General features: G+C 37.2%; 2 protein-coding genes across 3 annotated transcripts; both read left to right on the top strand.

Annotated features, from left to right (window-relative positions):
• Window positions 1-352: 352 nt before the first annotated feature.
• On the top strand, window positions 353-1507 carry NPY2R (neuropeptide Y receptor Y2; the record flags this gene model as incomplete). Of its 2 annotated transcripts, XM_079920461.1 has the most annotated exons (2): window positions 359-449; window positions 789-1507. In XM_079920461.1, 2 exons carry the CDS (start codon window positions 359-361, stop codon window positions 1505-1507), a joined length of 810 nt encoding a protein of 269 aa, XP_079776587.1. The 2 variants fall into 2 exon arrangements, with proteins under 2 accessions (XP_079776586.1, XP_079776587.1); XM_079920460.1 differs by having other exon boundaries at window positions 353-1507.
• Window positions 1508-4712: 3205 nt separating this feature from the next.
• Window positions 4713-6484, top strand: LOC307185531 (F-box only protein 22-like; the record flags this gene model as incomplete). The annotated part of the gene is given in 4 exon segments (XM_079919836.1): window positions 4713-4745; window positions 5309-5493; window positions 5535-5701; window positions 5704-6484. Coding segments are annotated over 4 exon segments (1131 nt in total). The 3' UTR covers window positions 6450-6484.
• Between the last annotated feature and the right edge of the window lie 5176 nt (window positions 6485-11660).

The following is an 11660-nucleotide window of genomic DNA, read 5'->3' as shown; positions in this document are numbered from 1 at the left end:
TAGCAGTTATAAAATTAATTGATAATGTTTGTAATATCCATCTCACTTAAAATGGATTGAATCAATTTGGTCGCATTCACAAAGGAATTGTGTCTATACTATAGACATTACATTTTGCCTTCATAATATACATTTCAGGGATCTGATTTAATTCATCCATATTTGTGAATAGACCTATTAAGGGTCCACTTTATTGAAATGTTCTACTCTATGCAAATTTAGGGATCAGAGGACAGGTACTTTGAGCCCCAACCAAAATGAAACCAACCCATTTGTGATATTCCTTGCACCCTTGAGTTTTCCTCGTTCCATATTTGTTCATTTTTTAAATTGTAGATTCTTGTGCTAGTTGATGAAAATGGGCCCATTAGGTGCAGAGGCTGATGAGAACCAGACAGTGGAAGAAATGAAAGTGGAGCAGTTCGGTCCAGGGCACACCACTCCTAGAGGGGAGCTGGCCCCTAACTCTGAGCCGGAGCTTATAGACAGCACGAAGCTGATTGAGGTACAGATCGTCCTTATATTGGCCTATTGCTCCATCATCTTGCTTGGGGTGATTGGCAATTCCTTGGTGATCCATGTGGTGATCAAATTCAAGAGCATGCGTACAGTAACCAACTTTTTTATTGCCAATCTGGCTGTGGCGGATCTTCTGGTGAACACCCTGTGCTTACCATTTACACTTACCTACACCTTAATGGGGGAGTGGAAAATGGGTCCCGTCCTATGCCACTTGGTGCCTTATGCCCAGGGCCTGGCAGTACAAGTGTCCACCATCACCTTGACAGTAATTGCCCTGGACCGGCATCGTTGCATTGTCTACCACCTGGAGAGCAAGATTTCCAAGCGAATCAGCTTCTTGATTATTGGCTTGGCTTGGGGCATCAGTGCCCTGCTAGCAAGCCCCCTGGCCATCTTCCGGGAGTATTCACTGATTGAGATTATTCCAGACTTTGAGATTGTGGCCTGTACTGAGAAGTGGCCTGGTGAGGAGAAGAGCATCTATGGCACTGTCTACAGTCTTTCTTCCTTATTAATCCTGTATGCTTTGCCTCTGGGCATCATCTCTGTTTCCTATATTCGTATCTGGAGTAAACTTAAGAACCATGTCACCCCTGGAGCGGCTAATGACCACTACCATCAGCGGAGGCAAAAAACCACCAAAATGCTGGTGTGTGTGGTGGTGGTATTTGCAGTCAGCTGGTTGCCGCTCCATGCCTTCCAACTTGCTGTCGACATTGACAACAAAGTCTTGGACCTGAAGGAGTACAAACTTATCTTCACTGTGTTCCACATCATTGCCATGTGCTCCACCTTTGCCAACCCCCTTCTCTATGGCTGGATGAACAGCAACTACAGAAAAGCTTTCCTCTCAGCCTTCCGCTGTGAGCAGAGGTTAGACGCCATTCACTCCGAGGTATCTGTGACATTCAAGGCTAAAAAGAACCTGGAAGCCACAGAGAACAATGGTCCTAATGATTCTTTCACAGAGGCTACCAACGTCTAAGGCAACTGCCATGTGAAAATATATGGATGAATTCTGACCAGAGCTGTAAACCTGGTTGAGTGGGGCGTGCAGGTGCATCCTCATTTCCCATTTTAAGGAAGCATCTGAATGGAAGCATCTGCAGTGTAATTCATGGAAAACTGGTTGTCAGAGTCTAGTAAAAACACTCAAATTCAAAGACAAGGCAACAAAAGTTTGCTTACAGTTGCTTAGATTGTAGGTTGAATTATGAATAAAAGCAGAGAGAAATGGTTTTGACTGTTTCCCAGAGTGAAGGAAACATGAACAAGGAGTTGGTGTTATCAGCATTGCTAAGAGGTGGTGGGTAAAAAAGTTGACTTTAAAATCACATTAGGGCATAGAACGGGGATGACGTATAATTCACTGCTCCCCCCTCATCTGATGAAAAGGCTGTCAACACCAATTTCCCTAGAAAGCCACAGACTCTTCTCTATTGTATTTTGCCTTTTTGTTATTCTTCCTATGGACTAAAACCATCAGAGAACACTGCAGGTAAATGTTACCAACTATTTGAATGACTTCAAGGAAATAAACCGAAATTTTCTATGTAATTAGTGTTTTGGCAAATGATGGGGGGAATCTTTACCACCCAGTTAGCCAATTGTTTTTTAAAACCAAATGCACATTTAATGAAAAGTTTCTTCAACTTAGAATCAAAGGCTGAAATTCTCAGAGAAATGTAAGCCATCATTTAACTTCTCATTTCAACTTGTCCCTGCTTTGTATAGTTACTATTTGAATAACAAGTAAGCATGCCACACAATACTTTTAATCATTGCTAATTGTAACTTTTTGAACACATTTTACTCCTATGTTGGAGCTGAGTTTGTCTTCACTAAAAATTAAATCAGATTAGGAGATAGTTTTGTGGCATTTTGCGGTTATTTGTAAGCAGTTTTTGCACAGGTACATACTCTAATGTGTTTACTGCAGTGTTATTATTATTTACTTTTGAAACTCATCTTCCATGGACCCATTCATGATTCATAAAACAATGTAATTTCATCAAAATGGAACCCATCTGGTAAGAACTATTAAAAACATTACATTCATTCCACTTTAAAAATGTTCAGTTTGGACCAGTTTCAACATAAGTTATCCTCCTTTCAAAATAATTAGCTATATTTTTGGATAACTTCTGAATATATACATAATAAAATTTTACCTATAAATAGTGGAACATAGATGCTGTAATACTTTTCTTTTAATGATTTTGTGAATACAATTTTTATTTCAATATTATCCAACCAAAGATGCTTAAAACCCTATTACATTCATGAAAAATAATTGAGATATTAAAATAGCTGTACTTCTTTGAATGTTGTTAATGAGGTTTCATTGTAATCATATTTTTTATAAGTATGACTGAATTTGTGAATAGATTCCTTAAATTTTAAGTAAATTCAGCATGACTGTTGCATTTAGTTATAAACATTAACTTTGTGAACAGGAGCAACTTATTTTATGGATACATTTAAAATTCGTATTATGGCTCTTACTGAATTATTTTCATGCTAGAAATAAAAGACTGGTCTTGAAGTAGACTGCACTTTTGGAATACTGAAAAAGAATGAAAACAATGGAAGTTAGATTAAGTGTAAGACTGAATAAGAAGTTGACAAATAATGTATATCTGTAACATATAATTGAATAATTCATTTTTCTCTTGGACTTGGCGTAACTGTCCCAGAAGAAGCTTTTTGTCTTTTAAATAGCAGTTACTTTGCTTAAGATGCTAATAGATAATTGTGCTCAAAGATTTTTTTTCCTCTTGGAGAATTCTTACACTGTAGGAAATGTGCATGCTACTGTATCACCTGTTGTCATAGTAAATTATTAGAATCCAATTAATACTTGTGATCTAATTAATTATGTTAACTCATTAATAAAATGTCTTTTATGTAGTGATTTTATCTGTTGAATAAAAAGAATTTAGGAAATTAGAGAAATGTGTGTTAATTTATGTCAGAGTTCCTGTCCAAGATGAGATAGCCTTTGACACAACTAAAGAAAGGGAAATCATGGTGGCTCCTACACAGTTAGTCTAGTGCTCTCTCCAGTCTGTACATGAACTTGAGTCAATGTACTCATTCCTGTGGTTGCAGATATAAACCATATTCTGACAATGCCTGAATATACCTCTATTTTCAGACCTGACCTTTCTTCTGGACGTCAAACCTCTATCAGCCCACTTGACGTGCCCACATAGTTTCTCACCAGCAGATCAAACCCAGTGTGTCTAAGTCAGAACCTGCCATTTTGATCCACACCCCACCCCACCTCCACTTTGTTTCCCTGTATTGCCTGTCCCAGTCATGACACTGCTATCCACCCAGTTCCCAAAAGTGTAAGCACTTTGGAGTCACTCTTGTCTCTTCTGTCTCTTTATAACACATGTCCAATTAATTCTCACATTTTGTGCTGATTCCTAGATGTTTCTTGAATCAATTCACTTTTCTCCATCCCTGTACTCCCCACCATAGTTCAGGCGGTGATTATCTCCCTAGACCCCTATATCTCTCAACTGGTTTAATGTAGCAACTTCCTAATTGTTCTTTCTATATCTCATCATTTTCCTATCCAATCCAACTTTGCCCACTAGCCAAGTGATTTTTCAAAAAACTCAAATTTTATCAAATCACTTTTCCCCTCATCATTCTTATGCCAAAATCTTTCTATGACTTGGAAGGATGTATAGTACCTCGTTGTACCTATATGTTTTACCCCTTGCAGATTCTCTCTTTTTCCAATCTTTGCTACATATAGAGCATATGAAGGCAGAGGACCAGGACTGTTTTAATCATTGTGTTATCACAGGTACTTGCAGTTCCTGGCACCAAGTAAGTGCTCAGTAAATATCCATCAAGGAAATTGAATTGATGAGTCAAGTAAATATTAAAGCAGATTTGAAGATACATCCATAAGGATGTAAATGATAAGCTACACGATAGGAAACCATCTTTATCATACAACTTGTAGAAAAGTAAGGTTTTAGCTATGCTGGAATCCAGTAAAGGTGCATATTTGTTCAAGATTAGATTGGCTTTATTTTTTGAAGGCCATTAAGGATAGACATTGGCATAGTTGAAGGAGCTCTATAAATAGATTCCACTTATGGCTCACTCAGAATTATCTAGAACCTTGTACAAGGGAAGCATGTAGCAGCCAATGAAGTCTATTAGTCATGATTCAGATAGCTAAGGAGAAGCGATCACAGGTATTTCCAGTAAAAAGTCATTTAATACAGGAAATTAAAATCTTGCAAAACCATTGGAGGAACTGGAAAAGTGAAAGTTAGGAAAATCCTCCACTGACATTGAGGAAACAAGGAAGTGCAAAATTGCAGGAAACCACAACGAATACCTACAGCAGCAATGTGGACAATACACAGGAATAAGCATAAATTTATCTGTGAAAATGTTATTGCCTCCTGCTAAAGCCACTCTCCTGCTCATCCCTCCCATAGACTCAGTAATGTCTTTTGTTTCTCTTCTGCTTTCCAAAATTCATGTGAGTATCTCTCACTTGTGAAATATAACTCAAGCCTTGCTGGCAGGGATTTGGGGAAATGTAGTTCTTAGGTTTCCAGACCCTACAATACAGGAAAGAGCTTTGAATGGAGAATATGGTGCTTAATTGCTGTCCAACAATCTGGCAATCTTGAGAACTGCCCAAATGGTGCAATTTCTAGTTGCAACCACATTTTCTCCTTCTCTGTACCTCTGGGTTCTTCAGAGTTGCAGTGATGCAAGTTAACTATGCCTTTTTTCTCTTATCCAGGCCAATGTGTTAAAGATACTCTTTAAGCCCGGCCGTAGTGCTCCCGGGGACCTTTCCCAGAGGAGCCAGGTTTTCTCTGCCCCCGGCTCTCCCTCCGAACCGGCGCCCGACGCCTCCCCCTCCCGGGGACTTTGGATCCCGCAGGAATCTCCTGCAGTTGCGCTAATGGGTGGTGGGGGCCGGTGGTTTGTGAGCCGCGGGAGAGAGGGAAGTGAACGTCCGTTCACAGCCCTTTGTGCGTTTGCGTCCCCAGCGTGTGTCGCTTATGGAGGGAGTGTGTGCGCAGAGTGTTGCGAACCCATCGGAGTGTGACCTGGATCTCCGCGCGCTTGGCGATTGCCGGCTACCTGGAGGAGCATTGCTTGGTCCGCGTGGTAGCTGAAAAGCTTGAGTGACTCCAATGGGATCAAGTAGCAATCCACCTCAGGAAATAGAAATTGGAGAATCTGGTTTTGCTCTATTATTTCCTCAAATTGAAGGAATAAAAATAAAACCCTTTCATTTTATTATGGATCCAAAGAAATTAACACTAGAAAGGCATCAACTCACTGAAGTAGGTCTTTTAGATAACCCTGAGCTTCGTGTGGTCCTTGTATTTGGCTATAATTGTTGTAAAGTGGGAGCCAATAATTATCTGCAGCATGTAGTGAGCACTTTCAGTGATATGAATGTCATCTTGGCTGGAGGCCAGGTGGACAACCTGGCATCGCTGACCTCTGAAAAGACCCCTCTGGATATTGATGCCACCGGTGTGGTTGGACTATCATTTAGTGGACATCGTATCCAGAGTGCCACAGTGCTTCTCAATGAGGATGTCAATGACGAGAAGACTGCTGAGGCTGCGATGCAGCGCCTCAAAGCAGCCAACATTCCAGAGCAGAATACCATTGGCTTCATGTTTGCGTGTGTTGGTAGGGGCTTTCAGTATTATAGAGACAAGGGGAATGTGGAGGCTGATGCATTTAGAAAGTTTTTTCCTAGTGTTCCTTTATTTGGCTTCTTTGGAAATGGAGAAATTGGATGTGATCGCATAGTCACTGGAAACTTTATATTGAAGAAATGTAATGAGGTAAAGGATGATGATCTATTTCACAGCTATACAACAATAATGGCACTAATTCATCTTGGGTCATCTAAATAAAGCCACCTGTAAAGTGGCTTTCACAATGTATAACTTTTGGGTTCTGTCTTTTCCAGAAAATGGAAACTTGGGATATGTATATTACAAACAAAAAACTTTATATGTATCTGTTTTGTAGCTTTGACATTCTGAAGATTATTTGGTAGTTTTTAATATATTAGATGAAGGACAAGTTTGTATATAATGTAATGCAAGACCGGGAGTTGAGAGCTTTTGCATCAGGCACAAGTGAACCAATTATGGCTATACTGCACCAGATATGTAGCTGCTGTGTGATAGGACTTTAAATAGTCTTCTGCATAGGAAGACTGAAAAAGGATTCATCAACAGAAAGGAGATTTAAGACATTCCAGGACTACCTCTGCAATGTTAGATGATCTTTCAGCAGACTCATGAAGATATTTTTCTCCCTTAATAAAGGAGAAAAATACACAGATGGCTTGGGAAATTTTTCTCTGCTTTACAATTTTACCATTTTTTTCAGAAGCTGTAACAAATTGCTGACTTTTTACTTATTTGATAAATGTTAAAGAACTATTTTTGTTTTAGTACTCTAAAGTTGCTTAGTCAAATAAATTGCCAAGACTAATCAGTATTTTATTACCTTATAAGGAAAAAAATTTTCCTTTTCCCTCAATAAAGAAATTGCAACAGAAAAAAAAAAAAAGATACTCTTTAAAACTGGCCTATTAGTACAGGTGGACTAAGGAGTAAAGTACCAGTAAAGACCATTTTGGAAAGGAGGAAGAAAGATTTATACCAAGACTTTAAAAACAACAATCTAAAAACCACACAAGGATATACATTCTGAGTTAGCCTCCTAGGATGAGCAAAGGAAATGATGTTTCAGGGAGAAAATAATTTTAAAATTTTCAAGTTCATGAGATGAAATATTAAATTATAAGGCAACAAAAGATAAAGAGTTTACTTTTCCTTAAGAAAACAAAGTCTAAAGAAACACAAAAATAGTGGAGAATACAAACATCTTCATGATTATGTCTTATGACATTAAACAAAGGTAGGAGTTTTATTTAACAAAGGGTTACTAAGGGTTGATTTGTGAAGATTTATAAAAGACACCTGTCTGTTAGATCACTGACCTTTTTCTGCCTTGGTACACTGGTCAGATGTCCATATACTTTACAAGTTTTCCTGGGTATGGAAGAGTTTATAGGAAAGACTGTGAGTTATGACATTCACATGTTATCTGTAACTCCAACTCTTTCTTTTTAATTGGTGAATGTGTAAGTGAATGGAAGTAAACAGAAACGACTAACCCTGAATCTACTCTCCTTTATAAAAAAATCATTACCAAGTTTAAACACTTTAACAAATTACTTGCAAAACACCACATATGCTACAGGTGTGAGTTGTCACATTAAAATTTAAACATGCTGCATTATCTTCAAAAGAAACAAAGAAAAAACAATTGAAGATTTTAAATTTGTTTTTTGCCCTTCTCATAGGAAAGTAACACACATCGTAAAAAAAAAAAGTACAGATATGTATATATGCACAAATACACACATTTAATTACAAACAAAATCACGATGATGTACACTATCATTCGATATTGTATATTGCCTGTTTATAAACCATCCAACTATGTAACAGTGGTTATTAACCTTTTTCCATATGACACACAATTCCTACCAGGGCCCTGTGAAAGTATTTACCAGTGGCCTGTGGGTAGGACAGGGTGAAGACAGTGGGGGAATGCATTTTGGAATGTGAACAAAAATAATTTGGATATAAGCTGTTCTGCATAAAAGCTCCTTGGTGAGAGTTACCAACCAGTTGATAATCGAAGATGATACATATCATACTGGTGCTTATCATTTTGAACATCAACACATTTAAAAATGTCATCTATTAGGATAGAATAAGCTACAATCAGCCTCTAAGTACACATAGATCTATTGTGCAATTATTCCTGTTCTCTGATAGAAGAAAATCGGAGTCTTGTTTTGAGAATGCAATTGAAGGGAAGAGAAAAGTGGATTCAGTGGATGTATTTAGAGTCAGAACTGCTGAGTGCACTGTGTATATTAAGTTGGAGCCAAATACCATCACTTAAAATAGATCTACAATTATATCTGGATCCCATCAGACTTGACCATATTGAGGGATGTAACAACAGAGTCTAGGGGAACAGAGATAATGTAATTTTAGATTCACTGAAGTAATAATAAGAGAAGTTTGACCCTGAAGGATTTCTTCTGCCTTTTTGTTCCAGGAAAAATAATTTACTGGAAGTAAAATCTTCCTACTTACTACTACAAGGACAACTCCATATAAACAGCTTTTGTCAAAGGCACAAAAAGCCACAAATGGACAGATACAGTACACTTAATAGCTTATGACCTCTAAAGCTCCACAGGAGATATACAAACCTGGTTTGTCTCCATTATAAGGATTTTACATTTACTTTCTGATGTTTAGCTTAAATGTCTAAAATTAGATGTAGGCATTCCTTACCTAGGAGGACCTCATGAGAATTACTTATAACTGTCATTACATTCCAAGACAACATGAAACAGATGATTATAGTCATGAGTATTCATTAAAATACAGGTCCCAGCAGCTTTTTTTTCCTCTAGTGGATATAATTTAAAGTATACTAATGGAATTTTGGAACTTTTGATATTGTGATGTGGTGCTATGCAAAAACATAGTTGAGCATATACCTTGAGCTTAGAGTTTTGCTATTAGTGCTAATCACTTGTACTGATAGATTATTCAACATCTCTTACTGATTACACTTTGCCCACCAGCACATTTTTACAGGTATGACTGTACAACAGAGTTATGTTGTCCTTGCAGAAAACTCAACAATTAATAGCATTCTTTACAATATCTTCTGTTATTCCCAAGCGTAAGTCCCTCTCATGAGTTTTCTCCTGTTGTCCTCCTCTCCAGTTCTGTTTTCTACTGACAGAGATTGGCTGGAAGGACAAGTGAGGTGAACAGGGTTCCAAGGAGCATGTAATATACTCCATAATGCTGGGAAGACCAGTGGGTGAATCTGCATCAGGCAACGCTTAAAGTTGGAGAGTCAGAGCAACAGCCGATTTCAAGGGAGCAGTCTTAAAGGGGTCATGGAACTAAGCATCAGCATCTGAACAGGGCCTGGACCAAACCAGGAAGCAGAAACTGTGAGATAAGAGAGAGGCAGGAGCAAAGTAATAGCTGAACCACTGTGGAGAGCAATGCTAAGTGAAGGGTCCTGGACAAAGGTGGAAAATCTTAGATAAGTATCTCCTTATGTAAACTGCGTATACTCATGACAGCAACACTCAATCCTTTTAGTTAAAATTATCTGCAAGCTCTCATAACTCTCTATAAGAAAACATTTTAATTAATTATCAGGGTTTTTTTTTAATAGCTGGGAGTTCATTCATTCAACACATAATTACATAAGTTTACTGAACCTTAAAATAGAAAATTCTTGTGATAATTACTTCCTGATTTTCACCCTATTCAGAATGAGGTGTATGAGAGAGAGTGCTTTCTATGGAGAGAGGGAGACATGGAGGGGAAAGAGCAGACAAAACATTCTAAAGAAAAGGGGCAGAAGACACCCAGTAGTTTTCTGTTTGCCTTCATTGTGTACATCAAATTGGTACCAATTCACTGGAATATTCACTGAATTTCTGCAGCACTGCTGAAATCCCAGCCAGCCCTAGCACTCAGTCAAACCCCTACCATTTTATATTTTAATTAAAGTAAAATTTGCAGTTAAAGGCACAGATTTAGGTACATAATGCCACACATTTTGACAAGTGTATACACATATATAACCACTTACCTCAATCAAGATATAGATGATTCTCATCACTTCATAAAGATCCTTCATGTTCATTTTCAATCACCTCCACCCTATTCCAATAGCAAGCCATAGATTAATTTTGTCTATTCTTCAATTTCATACAAATGGAAACATAGACTATATATTGTTTATATCTGGCTTATTTTACATAATATAATGCTTTGGAGATTCATCCATTTGTTGTACATTCATTCATTTTTACTTTATTACTGGGTCATGTTCAATTTTGTGAGTACACTACAATTTATTTATCCATTCTCCTCTTGATAGACATTTGGGTTATTTCAGGGTTTTGACTGTTATGACTAAATCTGCTATAAATTTTCTTTCCTAAGTCTTTTCGTGCACATATATTTTTATGTCCCTGAGGAAAATACAAGCAGCAGAATTACTAGGTCATGGAATATATATATAGTGAACTTTATATAAGAAACTGCCAAAACATTTTTCAAATGGGGGTTACACGTTCACTTGAAAAATATGAGAGATCCAGTTGTTCCATACTTTTGCAACATTTGGTGTTGTCAGATGTTTAAATATTTTCCATCATAGTGGAAATTCCATAGTGCTTTGGATTTGCACTTATCTGATGATTAATGATGTTGATCACACCTATTCATCATTCATATATCTTCTTTGGAAAAGTCTATTCTTTATTCATGATTACTGTACATTTTTTAAAATTGTATATTTTAGTTTTTTATTGAATTGTGGATCCCTATAAATTCTGGATATATACTGAATATAAATTTGATATATTCTCCTAAATACATGTATCACAAATGATTTTTCCCAGGAAGTGATAAAAGTTTTTAATTTTGATCAAATTCAATTGATCATTTTTTCTTTTAACATTAGTATTTTTTGTGTCCTCTCTGAGAAATATTTGCTTACCCCAAGGCCAGAAAGATATTCTGTTTTCCCAGAAGCTTTACAGTTTTAGCTTTCACATCCATGATTCATCCCAATTAATTTTTGGTTTAGATTTATTTATTTTTCATATCTTTATCTAATTGTTCTGGCACCAATCACTAAAAAGACTTTAATGAGAAGCAAGAAGAACTACAATCCTGCAGCCTATGGAACAAAAACCACACCCACAGAAAGATAGACAAGATGAAAAGGCAGAGGGCTATGTACCAGATGAAGGAACAAGATAAAACCCAAGACAAACAACTAAATGAAGTGGAGATAGGGAACCTTCCAAAAAAGAATTCAGAATAATGATAGTGAAGATGATCTAGGACCTCAGAAAAAGAATGGAGGCAAAGATCGAGAAGATGCAAGAAATGTTTAACAAAAACTTAGAAGAGTTAAAGAACAAACAAACAAAGATGGACAATACAATAACTGAAATGAAAACTACACTAGAAGGAATCAAT

This window comes from Stenella coeruleoalba (genome assembly GCF_951394435.1).
Source record: "Stenella coeruleoalba genome assembly, chromosome: 4".
NCBI lineage: Eukaryota > Metazoa > Chordata > Mammalia > Artiodactyla > Delphinidae > Stenella > Stenella coeruleoalba.
This window is presented reverse-complemented; position numbering and strand designations above follow the sequence as displayed.